The sequence below is a fragment of the Oreochromis niloticus genome, linkage group LG3 (genome assembly GCF_001858045.2).
Source record: "Oreochromis niloticus isolate F11D_XX linkage group LG3, O_niloticus_UMD_NMBU, whole genome shotgun sequence".
In the NCBI taxonomy this organism is placed as follows: domain Eukaryota; kingdom Metazoa; phylum Chordata; class Actinopteri; order Cichliformes; family Cichlidae; genus Oreochromis; species Oreochromis niloticus.
The window spans coordinates 42,809,978-42,826,448 of record NC_031967.2 but is presented as its reverse complement, the minus strand read 5'-3'; the positions used below and the strand labels follow the sequence as shown (position 1 = coordinate 42,826,448).

General features: G+C 44.7%; 2 protein-coding genes across 2 annotated transcripts in view; both read right to left on the bottom strand.

The window, feature by feature from the left end:
• Positions 1 to 16,471, bottom strand: part of LOC100695786 (zinc finger protein 239) — a 630,955-nt gene that overhangs the window by 45,041 nt on the left and 569,443 nt on the right. The window lies entirely within an intron of this gene.
• On the bottom strand, positions 9,622 to 11,342 carry LOC109203664 (tripartite motif-containing protein 16-like). The gene has a single exon (XM_019363379.2). It carries the CDS (start codon positions 11,308 to 11,310, stop codon positions 9,637 to 9,639), a length of 1,674 nt encoding a protein of 557 aa, XP_019218924.1. The 5' UTR covers positions 11,311 to 11,342; the 3' UTR covers positions 9,622 to 9,636.

The window sequence follows — 16,471 nt, the reverse complement described above, 5'->3', positions numbered from 1 at the left end:
CCAGATTGTACTCAAAATTGAGCCACACTTATGGAGCTCCACAATTCTTTTCCTGGTGTTTTGGTTGATATCTCTTGATTTTCCCATGACAAAGAAACAGGCTCTGTGTTTTGGGGGTGCCTTATATGCATCCACAGGTGTGTCACCAATTTACTCACATGGACTCTACTAACCTATCAGAAGCTTCTTAAGCTCGGAATGGAATCGTCAGGAGTTTTGTTATTGATTAACAATAAACTTAGTGTATATGTACTCCTGAATTTGATGAAAATGAAAAAAAAAAGCTCTCTCTCTCTTTATTCTGACATTTAACTAATTGAAAAGATATTTCAATATTTATTTGTCTAAAACAAAACAAGTTTACACAGATTGATGTTTAACAGTAAAAAAATGTTTTTATTTTTTTTCCCCTAAAGTGTATGAAAATATCTGGTTTCAACTGTGAATATACTGCTGTGTATTGAAATTCCTCTTCTTTTGCATAGAAATATACTGAACAACATACAAAGCATAGTATATTGTGGCAAGCTCAGACAAGTAGGAGACAGAGGTATCGTTCAGTCTTGCTTCCCGCAGAGTTAGCCAGGGAGCACAGCCGTTTATTGCATTCCACAGAAACACCGCCGCTAACTCAGCTGCTCGGCATAGCACTAGCATAACAACAACAACAAGGAAAAGACGCTCTCTCACCCAGAAAACACACAGTCGCAGAGAGAGTGCGTCACATGGTAACCATGGCAACATAACGCTGCTGCCTGAAACAACAGAACACAACTGTCAAACAAAACCCAAACAGCCCTGACCCGCTACATAGCTCCCACCTAAGGGGTCAGTCGTCCCCGACAACCCCATTACCCAACACAAAGTCCTGCAAATGTCCAGGGGTCTTCTTTCGGTGCACCGGCCGATCTCGACCTGCGGGGGAAGAGTCACTCGGATCAGAACATGGGGTGCCACCAGCATCCCCTGCCCTGGCGGCTGCTGGAGCGGGCGGTCGGTACGGTGCGAGTCTGTCCTGGTGCAACACCACCATGCGCCCCAGGCCCGGCATGCAGATCCGGTACACCACTTCTGTTAGCCGCTCCATGACCTCCGCTGGCCCTTGCCAGTGACTGCAGAGCTTGGGGGACACTCCTCTCTTCGAACCGGGAAGTACACCCAAACCTTGTCACCAGGCACGAAAGCTCCCTCCTCTCCTCCACCAGTTTCTCTGCCGTCGTGGTTGCACTCTGGTCCGGCACCGCGTAGGCCTCTGGCCACTTTGTGAAATAGTCCATGGCCACCAACACATACGGGTTCCCTGACTCGGTGACGGGGAAAGGCCCAAGGATGTCCACTCCCACTCGCTCCATCGGGGCCCCCACCAGGTACTGCTGCATGGGGGCAGTGGGGCGTTGAGTTGGCCCTTCTGTGCGGTACAGGTGTCACAGCAATGCACATGAAGTCAGCGGAGAGTTTTGGCATTCCCATAGTTGCCGGCCCCCACCAAGCTGTGGACAAGCTCGAGCACCTGCGACCGCAGCCACCGAGGCACCAACAGCACCAGGATATCTCTGCCCTGACCGGGGGCCGTCGTAGGTCTCCATTCCCTCCCCCCCGAACCGCGTCAGCCTCCTGCTCCCACTTCAGCTGCTGTGTGGCCAATGGGAGCCATCCCCCTCTGCTGGCTGTGGCCTGAGCAGTAGCCACGCCAAATGCGTCCTGGGCCCACTTCTCCTGCCGCCGGCAGTAGCGGCACTCGACAGTGTTAAGGGTTCAGAAATTGAGGAGGAAGACCAAAAATAATGACCACTGATCCTGCCGGGTGCAATTAGACGACATTTTAATGAATACACATGTGGAGTCCAACACTGTGCAGATTCAGTGTTGAACTGTCTTACAATAGTCAGAACAAAGACTTTATAGGGGTAAAATAGTACAGCCCCCTTCTGTTGCCAGGCAGACTCAAGATCTCCTACGTCAATCCAAAACCACAACTGTTCAGTTAACTTTTGACACAGTTTAAAAAGAACATTGTCTTCGGCTCGAACCCAGGTGCTTCCTGTCACCATCCTGCCCAGGCTTATCTGTCTGGAACATCAGGTCCACGTTCTACACAAACTGTCACTCATGCAGGCACAATTTTGCAGTCGCAAGCAAAACATGATTAAACTCTTACCTATATAAATGAGTCTACAGATGTGTGTGTGTGTGTGCGTGCACGTGTGGGGGCGCGTGCGTGCTGTGTACTGCGTACGTGTCATGACCTCTCCTGCACCCCGGCTCACCTCACACCTCTCGTCATCGCCAGACACAAGGCCTGCGCACGTACACAGCTGAAACTATATGTGTCTGTATGTCTAACCTCAACTTAGGCAACCAGGCTAAGGCCATCCTGTGTGTGCCGATCTTGACTTATATGAAAAATGTATAAAACAAATGTTTCAATCTAACACAACTACTTAAAGCTTAATCAAAGATATAAATGCATAATAAAATAACCTGCTCTTAGCTTGCACTTAGACTGTGCTTTCAGTTTCACTTCCTGCCCTGCACACTCTGCAAACCTGCAGTTTCCCGTGAAGACTTTTAGGCTCAGATTATCTTCAAAGGTTAGCCTTTTTCAAATAATGCAATGTAATCTGCCTATAAACATTTTAAGATTATAGATTCAACTCAACAGTTTAAAGTGGTTCTTACTGGACTTATAATAAAAGCTTAATTGGGTGCCAATATGTTTAAACATCTAAATGCAATATCAATATTAATAATTAATGGAATAGTAATAATGATCATAAAAAATAGCAGCAAATAATAGCAGCATAATATCTTACTACTCCTGACAACAGCCATGCAGGGCCATCTGGAGAGAGCATCAGCATTACCATGCTGTCAACCTGCCCGACCAGCCTGACCTGCTGGGTCTCGAAGTCATAGCCCTGAAGGATCTCCAGCCAGCTGGCCACCTGACTTTCTGGGTGTTTGAAGTTCAGGAGCCAAGTTAGAGATGCATGGTCGGTGCGCAGGAGGAACCGGCAGCCGTGCAGGTATGGCCAGAAGTGCTGCACCGCCAGCACTACGGCAAGCAGCTCCCGCCGAGTCATGCAGTAGTTCCTCTCGGCTCGCCCCAGAGCACAGCTGAAGTACGCCACCACTTGTTCTTCGGCCTCATCCTGCTGTGAAAGGACCGCCCTGACTCCTACATTGCTAGCGTCAGTGTCCACAATGAAAGGTTGCCGAGCGTCGGGGTAGGCTAGGGCTGTAGCTCTGGTGAGGGCCTCCTGCAGTTGTGCAAAAGCCGCAGTGCAGGCATCATCCCAGCCAAACGGCTGGCCCTTATCAGGCAGGCGGTGGAGAGGGCTGGCTATCGTCGCGAACCCCTTGATGAACCGGCGGTAGTAGGAGGCTAGGCCCAGGAAGCTTTGCAGTTCTTTGACGTTCCAGGGAGTCGGCCAGTCCCGGACAGCAGCCACCTTTGTGATACCTTGAGCGCTGATCACATGGCCCAAGAACGTGGTCTCTCTCGCCAACAGGCGGCACTTCGCAGGGTTGAGCCGCAGCCCAGCTTGTTGGATGGCACTGAAGACCTCGCCCAGGTGGGACAGTGCACTGTCGAAGTCGCCACCGTGCACCAACAGGTCATCCAGGTACACAACGCAGTGGCTACGAGGGATGTTCATGAGCACCCGATATAAAATAAAATCTACCTGAGTTTTTTCTTTGAAAGAAGCCCCTTATTTCCATTGTTGTGTTCATCAGTACATAACTGAAACCGGTTTAGAGTGTTTTGTTTAGCCATGGAGGGTAACAACTGAAAATATGAAATAAACACACATGTAAGCTAAAACTCTCTGGAAAAAAAAACAGCATTAGTGTTCGGCTTTTCATTTCGCCATTTGTTGATTCACTCAAAGAGCAAGTAACGTAATATGGGTCAAGTGATCAGTTTGATATCAATCTTTTGTTATCAAACTGACACGGTCATATTTACATTATTTGTTCGGTACGAATGATTTGCTTTGGTACCTGGTCAAATTTAAGCTCTCCTCTGTCTGCCTGGCTGCGCTTCTCCTACAGCAAACTCGGAGTCAGCAGCTTTTCCCTCCTTGCTCACATGCGTAAGTGCTGTGCTCAGTCACCTAGTGCCTGAGCTTGGATCGTACCATAATTAGGGGGAATTTACAACTGTACGGTATGTGCTTCGAATATTGTGTGTAGTTTTTGTTTTATACAGTTGTCAGTCAGTCATCTCCAAATTACACTCCAAAAGACCCCAGGCTTCTGAAAAAATGAGTAAGCCACCCCCCTCTCCACCGATGGTTGACTCCAAATCTCCTGAACACATCTGAGAGAGCAAGACCGAGACAGCGAGACCAAGACAAGACCGAGGGATCCAAGACAAGACCAAGACCAAAGTCCGTCGAGAACAAGACAAGACCAAGACCACGTAAAAGTGGCCTCAAGACCAAGACCGGTCTCAAGACATCCAACTCTAGATCTTCGTCAGGCGTCATCAGTGGTGTCTTTCTGAGTCCACGCAAATCACATAGGAAGAGAGGGAAAAGAGCAGGTTTCCAGGTGAAACTCAGACTGCTCTGGAAGCTGGGATTAGCTGTACCTGGATCTACGAGGCGGTGTTACCTAAGGAGTGTTCATCCAGACTCTCCGGGTGTTTGGTGCTTTATCCCCATGGTGAGTGGAATTTACAGGCGTCGTGGATCAAACCCTCAGTTTCTACGTCCACTAAATCGGGCTGTTTCTCATAATAATCTGACTTCTCCGTCGCTGAATGTTGCGCTCTTTAATGCCCGATCAATGACAAATAGAATGTTCTTGTTGAATGATTTTATTCTTTCCAAAAAACTGGATTTTTTTATTTCTAACTGAAACCTGGCAGCGTGATGGTAACTATACATCCCTCATCGAACTTTGCCCAAGTGGGTATTCCTTCATCATTCAGCCTCGGATGTCTGGTTGTGGAGGAGGTCTCGCTGCGGTGGTTGGAAGCCAGTTTCACTGTCGTTCAGTAATGGACACTTTTCATCACTTTTCTAACCAGAACTACATCTGGTTAGAGTTGGAAATAAAGATCTGCTTTATTGTGCTGTAGTGTATCATCTAGGGGTGGGTTTTGATAATCGATTAATCGATTAAAATCGATTCTGGCTTGGATAACGAGATATCGATTCATTAAAATCCTGAATCGAGTTTTTTAATATAAATTTATTTTGCCCAAAACGCCAGAATCTCAGGTTAAACCTCACAAAATTTCAACAACCACCAAACAGCTAAAACAGTAAATGAGAGCAGGCACATGGATTCTGCACAAAGTGCAGACCCGAGGATCAGAATCAGTGAGATGTCGCCTTTCTCACCCGACGGCATGGACACGGTCAGGGCTGAAAGCCGACAGCTCGCCGATTCTGATGTTTCGGCGGGTCCGCACTTTGTGTTTACGCCCTTTTTGCGCTGATTCTAAGGCTGTTAGTTTTATCTCTCACCAAACAATATTGACTGAACCAGCAGTAAAAGAAGATCAAAACTAGGCTTCACATAAACATCATCATGAGACTTTTGCTTCCACCACGATAAAAATCACACTTCATGCGCAGCTCTCTCTCTCTCTCTCTGTATATTTCAAGAACAGTTTCCTGTCTAAAAATCTGTTTTCTTCATTATTATTTGCTTGCTTGTTACGCACAAGTCTACCGTTGTTTATAGCACTGTCGACCGCTGTTTTTTTTCCTTTTACTTACTTCTGAAAAGAAAACCTAATTTCTGCCGTTCAACAGGCTTCTGAACAAATTTTAACTTTTTAAAATTATGCAAAATGCAAAACGCTTAGCCGTGTCTCTAATAAAACCTCTGTAACTTCAGAGGTAATGTTCATATGTTGATTAATGGTTTTCTTTCGTTTTTGATGTACTGCAGAATATTTTTATAAAATCCCAGGCCAGGAAAATCACCTTCATGTTTTTCTGTGTTTCATCTTCAGCTACGCAAAGGCATCTGCTGTGACACTTACACCTTTGATAAAGTCTGTTGATAAATTTGTTGAAAAAGTTAGTAATGTCAGGAACAATATCTCTCCTTCTGTGTCTCTCTTGTCTGCTCCAACCCCACCTAGGCGTGTTATTTTAGAAAGATTTTTCCTGTGTCTTTACCTGAGCTGGTCAAATTAGTTAATTCGATGAAAGCGTCCTCCTGCTCTCTTGATATTTTACCTGGATCTTTGTTTAAAAATTTCTTTCAGTCTATCAGTCCCTGTGTGCCAGGGCTCGCAAAATCGCTAGCCCGACATCCCGGGGCTAGCGATTTTTCCAGTCGGGCTACCAAAGTCCATCTCAGCCCTGCCCGTCGGGCTATCATAGGAATGAAAGATATGTCAATGCTTTTGCATTCTTTCACAAATGTAGCTGAGTAATTATGTCATCGGCATCGATGAGCTACTGTCAATATGTGACACACTGAAATCGCGTTTGAATTTGCGCTTTCACTTTGCGATCGCCCGAACGGTGTGTAGAGAGCGGCAGCACTAATTGGTAAGTCACAGATTAATTGCGCACCAATTCCTCTGACATCGTCTTATCAATCGTTAGCTTACTATCAAACATGACAAGTGAAATCTCCTGCAGCAAGCTTAAACATGTGATAGAGGTTGATTGCACAGAGAATTGCTGATCGTTATGTAAGTATGTGTGTAAGAGCAGATGGCTTTAGGCAGGTATTTTAGTTCTGCAGAGCCAAACAAGAGAGGTCAGGGTGAAGAAGGGGCAGCCAAAGAAAAGCCGACCATAAAACGGAAAAGTTATGACAAATCAGACAATGAGGGGAAAAGAAAGCTCAGCTTTTTTGGTTTCATGGACAAAAGAATTTATGTGGCTGGAATATGACGAGCTAAATAACATAATGTTCTGCCGGGTGTGTTGTGAGTTTCCCTTGATTTCTGAGTCGACAAGCGCCTTTGTTACTGGGACCAGTCATTTTAAGAAAGACCCCATCAGAACCCATGAGAAATGCAAGAAATACATTATTGCTCAGTCTGCAGTATCTTTCCCAGAACAAACACCAATTGCAAAAAGCATACTAAAAGTAAACCAAGCATAACAAGAAGTCCTGAAAAATCTGTTTAGAACAGCGTACTATGTTGCAAAGAGTGAACTACCACTGGCAAAATTTAGCAGTCTTTGCAAACTTCAAAAAGCAAATGTCCTAGATCTTGGTTCCACTTGCCTCTTACCCGTGATTTCAGTGGAAATTTCAAATTCAGGATCTGACACAGACTGATTCATATTGTACACATTTCTTGCAAGTTCATAGAAATTTCTGTTCAATTAGAACCAAATATTTGAGTTGATGGTTGAAATTGTTGTTGTAATTTGTGTTTTAAATATTTTTAGATTGATGTTTTGTTTCCTTTACAATATTATACATTAAAGTATAATATTGTAAAGGAAACAAAACATCAATCAAAAAATTGTCCTCTTTTTTTTTTTATTCGGGCTACTTAAATTTATTTTGGGCTACCAAAAACTGAAGAGTGCCTGCCCGAAGGGCTACCAGGGATTTTGAAATTTTGCGACCCCTGCTGTGTGCTTATGATTATCAATACTTCATTGGTTTCTGGTCAGGTCCCTGGTTATTGTAAGAATGCTGTCATTCACCCACTGTTAAAAAAAAAACCTAAGCTTGATGCGTCTCTTCTTAGCAGCTACAGACCAATTTCAAAATTACCATTCATTGCTAAGATTTTAGAAAAGTTAGTTGCTATGCAGCTTATAGCTGTTCTAGATGAATACAGCATTCTGGATAAATTCCAGTCTGGTTTTCGTAGAGCTCACTCTACTGAAACTGTACTTATTAGAGTCTCCAGTGACATCCTGATGAATTGTGATGCAGGAGAATGGTCTGTCCTGCTGATGTTGGACCTGACCTCTGCCTTTGATACTGTTGACCATCTGAGACATTGGGTGGGTATATCATGGTCTGCTTTGGACTGGTTGGCATTTTATCTGTGTGAACGATCTTTTTCCGTGGCTAATTCTAAATACAGCTCCTCTTCTACTTCTCTTGAATATGGTGTGACACAGGGCTCTTTTTTGGGCCTTTATTGTTTTTGCTGTATATACTCCCTCTTCAGCACTTATTGAGCACTTTTAAAGATATTTCTTATCACTACTATGCAGATGATATTCAGTTGTTGTAGCAGTCCAGTCGAACTGAGAAGGCCAGAACTGATGGTTGTTGAATGACCTTTATTATTCCTTGCCGTGTATCAGACAACGAACCAACGTAAGAGCTAGACAAACAAATAAAACAATTACCATGTAATTAATGTAACACCATTTTAACCACTCATTACGTTGGTCTAACTGTTTTCCATTAAACTATACAATACATATCATGCGTTTCAGATTGCTCAAATTAAATCATGTTCATTACAAACCTTGTTCCCCTGTCGACTGTAGCTAGAACCATTCGTTTTTGTACAATTTAACCATGTTTTTCTCTCCCCTTTCTCCGTTAGCAATAGTTTACCGTTTTCTTGCGTGTTTTTGTACATCAAGCCTGTTACTGTTAGCAACATTCACTTCCGGTTACACAGGAAGTTACCACAATAAAAGCACAAACATTATATTACGTGTATATGAGCTAGCTTGACATATCTGCCGTTACAGTTGTATATCTCCTTTAAGCCTCAAGATGTTTCCAAACTACTGATTTTGCAAAGGTGCTTAGATTCTATTAGGGGATCAATGGCTGATAACTTTCTTCAGCTAAATGAGGAGAAAACTGAAGTCCTTGTTTGTGCTCCCAAAAAATTGGTACCTGTGGTTATGGAAAATTTATCCCCTCTCATTACATTTGCCAAACCTTCTATCAGGAACCTTGGTGCAACTTTTGACTCAGCTCTGACTTTGGACAATCATGCTAATTTATTGGTTCGCTCCTGTTTTTATCATTTAAAAAATATTGCTAAGCTGAGTCCCATTGTTTCATGTTCAGAACTAGAAATGGTCATCCATGCATTTGTCTCATCTCGTTTGGATTATTGTAATTCTTTGTCCACTTGTTTAAGTGAAGCCTCTGTGGATCATTTGCAAGTTGTTCAGAAAGCCGCCGCAAAGCTTTTGACCAAATCTTCTAGATACTCCCACCCCTGCTGATCCAGTTGCACTGGCTCCCCATAAAATTCATAATCCACTTCAAGATTTTGACTTTGACATTCAGGGCTCTGCATGGACAAGCACCGACCTATATCAGAGATTTTTTACATCAGTACATCCCCAGCAGGTCCCCGAGGTCATGTGATCAGGGCTTGCTGGTCGTCCAACATACGAGGCTGAAAACGAAAGGCAATAGAGTGTTTGTAACTGTGACTCTGGAACTCCCTTCCTTTGAGCCTGAGATCTGTGTACTCAGTGGTTTCATTTAAAAAAACAGCTAAAACCCCATCTTTTAAAACTTGCTTTTGGCCATTGGAACAAATTCAGACTTATATTGATGTATACAAATGTAAGGACAGTTTGAATCAGTGCAATTTTATTTTCACACATTAATGGACCACTGAACTTCTCGGCTTATAAAATGTAAAGCCTGATTTAGAAACTACACAAGTAAATATAATAGTCAGAGATCAACATGAACCTAACTTCTCTATTTGACTTTAATCAACTCTGCAGTGGCTCCGTTTCCCCAAATATAAAGTCCAGCATAGAGCGGCTGAGTGAATGTGGTCTGGACTCTGTGGAGGAGAGTCATGGTTTCAGAGACGCTGTAGAAAGACAGAATACCTGCTCTGTGATCCAGGTACACTCCTACTCTGGAGGACCGAGGACCTGAGAGGTCAGTGTTAACATTGTTGTGCAAAAATTTATAACTGTTTGTGTAACAATATAATGCCCAAGATTTGTCATTGTATCCAAATCCACATTCATTTCCCCTCCCTGCTCTGCTGATATTCTTGTATGTGACTGCTACACAAACTGTGCCCCCTCTCCACTCCACCTCACAGTAACAACGTCCAGTCAGACTCTCTCTACTCAGGACCTGACGCCATCCAGTAAATCTGTCTGGATGATCAGAATAAGACTGTTGTTGTTTCATAAATTTTGCTTTTCTGTTCCCCTCAGATAATAACAGATGTGTGTTTGCTGTGTTTGGATCCAGTGTGATTTCACATGAACATTTTAAGAATCCAGCTCTGGTCTTTGGCTCTGGTGGTGACAGTAAAACATCCTCTGCAGTGACTGTCAGTGAGATGTTTGTCCATTCCTCTCTCAGAATGTCCTGTAGTATATCTCTGGTCTCTGACACAGCTGCTGTCACATCCTCAAAGTACCTCAGAGGACGAATATTAATGCTGGATGAGTGTGTAGACTCACTGAGTGCTGACAGTGAGGGGTAGTTGTGTAGAAACTGGTTGTGATCCTCTGTGTGTGAGAGCTGCTCCAGCTCGCCGTCTTTCCTCTTCAGCTCAGCGATCTCCTGCTCCAGCTTCTCCTGAAGCTCTTTGACTCGACTCACTTCAGTTTCCTGCTGGGATCTGACCTGCTGCTTCACATCAGAGCTTCTTTTCTGGATGAGACAGATCAGCTCAGTGAACATCTTCTCACTGTCCTCCACTGCTTTATCAGCAGAGCCATTGATGGCCTCCACCTCCTGTTGAAGCAGCTTCACATCTTTCTCTTGCTCCTGGATTCTCTGCTGGATGTTTAGTCGTCTCAGCTCGAGCTGCTTCTGCTTCTCAGTCCTTTCTGCTGCAGCTGGGACTGTTTCATGGCCTTTATGTTCATCCATTGTGCAGAGATAACAGATACTCTGCTGATCAGTACGACAGAAAATCTTCATCACCTCATCATGACGAGAGCAGATGTTCTCCTGGAGCTTCTTGGAGGGGGCCCCCAGCTTGTGTTTCTTTAATGGAGCTACATCATAGTGAGGTTGGAGGTGTTTCTCACAGTAAGAGGCCAGACAGAATAAACAGGACTTGATGGCTTTCAGCTTCCTCCCAGTGCAGACATCACAGGCCACATCTTCAGGTCCAGCATAGCAGTGATCAGCTGGAGCAGCTTGGAGTCCAGTTTTCTTCAGCTGCTCCACTAAATTTGCTAACATGATGTTTTTCTCCAGGACAGGCCTCGGTATGAAAGTCTTCCTGCACTCAGGGCAGCTGTGGATTCCCTTCCTGTCCTCTTCATCAAAGTGGAATTTAATACAGTTCATGCAGTAGCTGTGTCCACAGGCTGTAGTCACCGGATCCTTCAGTAGATCCAAACAGATGGAACACGAGAAGGCTTCTTGGTCCAGCTGAACTCCTTTCTGTGCCATTTCTCCTCTCAGTGTCAGTGACTGTGTGAGTTTCTCTTGCTTATAACTGAAACTAGTCTGAGCTTTGATCTCAACATGTTTCTGCAGTGAATGGAGCCTGTCAGCTCTTACACGTCACCACATGTTGGTTACACCCATCTTCAAAGTGCAGATCTGAAGGGGAGGGAACGAGGAAACATATGGACAGAGAGGAGATGCTGTGTTTAAGAGTATGAAAAAGAGGGAGGGTTATCAGGCTGTGCTTCACTCCAGGAAGAGGAGCAGTTTGAGAGCGATACTGTGTGTTTAACCCTTTTTATTTACTGCTTAGTGTAACAAATGAAAGTAAACTGCAAATTACAGGTAGCAATAAAATAAACTACTAAACAAACCATCTTTATGGTTTAATTTTATATATAGTTGTTTTTTTTGTTTGTTTGTTTTTTACTGTGTAAAAATATTAAACATTGCTGTCAGTACTTTTTTCAAACAATGTCTCTCTGTGCAAAACGTGTTTAAAAACATAAACAACTGTGGGATACAGTTGGCCTGTGAATTTGAACCGGAGGAACAAATATTAGCAGGATCAGCCTGATCTTATTTGTATCCCACTGTAACTTTACTGTGTAAAGTTGAGCTAACATCACCAAAATTTCATTATAAGAAGTGTTTGTGAACTAAAAATCAAGAATGTGAGACACTGTTTGTCCTTGAATGCGTGAATGAAAATACATGTATGTAAGAGCGAAAATATATAAATGTGTACATTAAAATACACGTTGTCACGGTCCTGGATGGGGCCAGTGTGTCCTTCGTGGCCCAACCTATCACAGAATTCATAATACTGCCCAGCCAATTCCAGTTTCCAACAATGGCAGCAGCTACTTAGTTGTAATAGTACTCTTTTCAATACTTTATTAATTAAATTATTATTTTAAATATTTTTATAATAATATAAAAATACATTTCAAATGCAGCAATGATGGAGGAGCGCGGCTAGTTTGAAGTATTACTCTTTCTTGGCCACAAAATAAACTTTTAACATATTTTCAGACAAGAATGTAGGTGTGTAAACTTCAAATATCTGCTCGGTTTATCAGGATATCACATACTTGCAAAATGTCTGCTACCCATCCGCTCGATATCTGACCGGGTGGTCGAGGCTCACTAGAACCAGCAAGAACAGTGGACTCCCAGCATATCGTTTTCTGACCCCCCCCCCCGTGGTCTTTTGCTACTCAGGTTAAACATGATATATACAATGGGATGCAAAAGTTTGGGCAACCTTGTTAATAGTCATTATTTTCCTGTATAAATTGTTGGTTGTTACAATAAATTTGGGCACCCCAAAAAAAGAAATGAAATCAGTATTTAGTAGATCCGCCTTTTACAGAAATTACAGCCTCTAAACGCTTCCTGTAGGTTCCAATGAGAGTCTGGATTGTGGTTGAAGGTATTTTGGACCATTCCTCTTTACAAAACATCTCTAGTTCATTCAGGTTAGATGACTTCAAAGCATGGACAGCTCTCTTTAACTCACACCACAGATTTTCAATAATATTCAGGTCTGGGGACTGAGTCAAGTCAAGTCAAGCTTTATTGTCACTTCAGCTATATACAGTTGTACACAGTGAGGCGAAACAGCGTTCCTCCAGGGCCAAGGTGCTACATGCAACATAAATTTACAACATAAATTAACAGAAAATCACTAAACTAGCTAACTAGAGACAGGACAGACTGACCTAACATAAATTACAACATAAATTAACAAAAATTAACTATCTAACTAAAACTAACTATCTAACTAGGTAGGTAGTGCAAAGGGAAACCGTAAACATACTTGGTATGTAGGTAGTGCAGGAACAGTAAACATAAAAATATTGTGCAAAAAGAGCATTTACAGGTTGATGTGTAAGTCCAGTCTCAATGCTTTGAGGTAGTTGAGTTGAGCTGAGTGATAGAATGTGTGTGTGTGTGTGTGTGTGTGTGTGTGTGCGTGCGTGTTTATCAGTCCAGTCCCTTTTTGTTGAGGAGACGGATGGCTTGTGGAAAGAAGCTGTTGCACAGTCTGGATGTGTGTGCCCGAATGCTTCGGTACCTTTTTCCAGATGGCAGGAGTGTGAAGAGTGTGTGAGAGGGGTGTGTCCAATCAGCCACAATGCTGGTGGCTTTGCGGATGCAGCGTGTGGTGTAGATGTCCTTAATAGAGGGGAGAGAGACTCCGATGATCTTCTCTGCTGTTCCCACTGTAGGGTCTTGCGGTCCGATATGGCACAGTTCCCAAACCAGGCAGTGATACAGCTGCTCAGGATGTTCTTGATAGTTCCTCTATAGAAGGTGGTCAGGATCGGTGGTGGAAGCTGGGCCTTTCTCAGTCTTCTCAGAAAGAAGAGACGCTGTTGGGCTTTCTTGTGCAGGAAGCTGGTGTTGAGGGACCATCCGAGGTCTTTCTCCAGGTGGACGCCCAGGAATTTGGTGCTGTCGACGATCTCCACAGAGGAGCCGTTGATGCTCAGCGGTGAGTGGTCGCCTCGTGTCCTCCTAAAGTCAACAACCATCTCTTTTGTCTTGTCAACATTCAGAGACAGGTTGTTGTCTTTACACCAGTCCGTTAGCCTCTGCACTTCCTCTCTGTACGCTGACTCGTCGTTCTTGCTAATGAGACCCACCACGGTCGTGTCATCAGCGAACTTAATGATGTGATTTGAACTGTGTGTTGCTACACAGTCATGAGTCAGCAGTGTGAACAGCAGAGGACTGAGCACACAGCCTTGTGGGGCCCCAGTGCTCAGTGTGGTGGTGCTGGAGGTGCAATTCTTGATCCGTACTGACTGAGGCCTTCGGGTCAGAAAGTCCAGGATCCAGTTGCAGAGGGAGGTGTTCAGGCCCAACAGGCTCAGCTTTCCGATCAGTTGTTGGGGGATGATCGTGTTAAATGCTGAGCTGAAATCTATGTACAGCATTCGAACGTGTGTGTCCTTCTTGTCCAAGTGTGTGAGGGCAAGATGGAGTGCAGTGGAGATGGCGTCATCCGTTGAGCGGTTATGGCGGTATGCAAATTGCAGTGGGTCCAGTGAGGGGGGCAGCAGGGTCTTGATATGTCTCATGACGAGCCGCTCGAAGCACTTCATGATGGTGGGTGTAAGTGCAACAGGGCGGTAGTCGTTGAGACAGGACACAGAAGACTTCTTGGGCACGGGGACGATGGTGGTGGCCTTGAAGCATGTGGGAACGACGGCACTGCTCAGAGAGATGTTGAAGATGTCGGTGAGAACATCTGCCAGCTGTTCAGCACATTCTCTGAGCACTCTGCCTGGGATGTTGTCTGGTCCAGCAGCTTTACGTGGGTTGACTCTGCGTAGAGTTTTCCTCACCTCAGCTGTAGTGAGACACAGCACCTGGTCATTCGGAGGAGGGGTGGACTTCCTCCCCGCCACGTCGTTCTGCCTGTCGAACCGAGCGTAGAAGTTGTTCAGCGCATCTGGGAGGGAGCCGTCACCATCACGGGCAGGTGTTGTCGTCCTGTAGTTGGTGATGGCTTGTAAGCCCTGCCACATGCGCCGTGTGTCGCCGCTGTCCTTGAAGTGGTTGTGGATTCTCTGGGCGTGTGCACGCTTCGCCTCTCTGATGGCCCGAGAAAGTTCGGCCCTAGCTCTGCTAAGCACCACCTTATCTCCCGCTTTGAAGGCAGAGTCTCTCGTCCTCAGAAGTGCACGGACTTCCGCAGTAATCCACGGTTTCTGATTGGGTCGTGAGATGATGGTCTTGGAGACAGTGACGTCATCGGTGCATTTGTTGATGTAGCTGGACACTGATGACGTGTACTCCTCCAAGTCAGTGAAGTCACCGTAAGTTGCAGCCTCCCTAAACATGTTCCAGTCAGTGCTCTTAAAACAGTCCTGAAGAGCAGAGGTGGCTCCTGCTGGCCAGGTTTTCACCTGCTTCAGAACCGGTTTTGATCGCCTGACGAGTGGTCTGTATGCTGGAATTAGCATAACAGAGATGTGGTCTGAGTAGCCAAGGTGGGGGCGGGGCTCTGCCCGATATGCGCCGGGGATGTTTGTATAAACAAGATCCAGCGTGTTTTCCCCTCTCGTTGCAAAGTCCACATACTGATGGAATCTAGGAAGCACTGACTTGAGATTCGCATGGTTGAAATCTCCAGCAACAATGAACAACAATGAGATGGCCATTCCAGAACGTTGTACTTGTTTCTCTGCATGAATGCCTTAGTGGGTTTTGAGCAGTGTTTCGGGTCGTTGTCTTGTTGAAAGATCCAGCTCCGGTGCAGCTTCAGCTTTGTCACTGATTCCTGGTCTCCAGAATCTGCTGATACTGAGTGGAATCCATGTGTCCCTCAACTTTGACAAGATTCCCAGTCCCTGCACTGGCCACACAGCCCCACAGCATGATGGAACCACCACCATATTTTACTGTAGGTAGCAGGTGTTTTTCTTGGAATGCTGTGTCCTTTTTCCTTCATGCATAACGCCCCTTGTTATGTCCAAATAACTCAATTTTAGTTTCATCAGTCCACAGCACCTTATTCCAGAATGAAGCTGGCTTGTCCAAATGTGCTTTAGCATACCTCAAATGGCTCTGTTTGTGCTGTGGGCGGAGAAAAGGCTTCCTCTGCATCACTCTCGCATACAGCACCTCCTTGTGTAAAGTGCGCCGAACAGTTGAACGATGCACAGTGACTCCATCTGCTGCAAGATGATGTTGTAGGTCTTTGGTGATGGTCTGTGGGTTGACTCTGACTGTTCCCACCACTCGTCGCTTCTGTCTATCCGAGATTTTTCTTGGTCTGCCACTTCGAGCCTTAACTTGAACTGAGCCTGTGGTCTTCCATTTTCTCAATATGTTCCTAACTGTGGAAACAGACAGCTTAAATCTCTGAGATAGCTTTCTGTATCCTTCCCCTAAACCATGATGGTGAACAATCTTTGTCTTCAGGTCATTTGAGAGCTGTTTTGAGACCCCCATGTTGCCATCTTCAGAGAAAATTAAAAGAGGATGGAAACTTAAAATCGACCCCCCCCCCCCCCCCTCCTCATTATTGGATTCACCTGTGTATGTAGGTCAGGGGTCACTGAGCTTACCAAGCCAAATTGAGTTCCAATAATTAGTTCAAAAGGTATATATATGTATATATATGTATATATATATATATATATATATG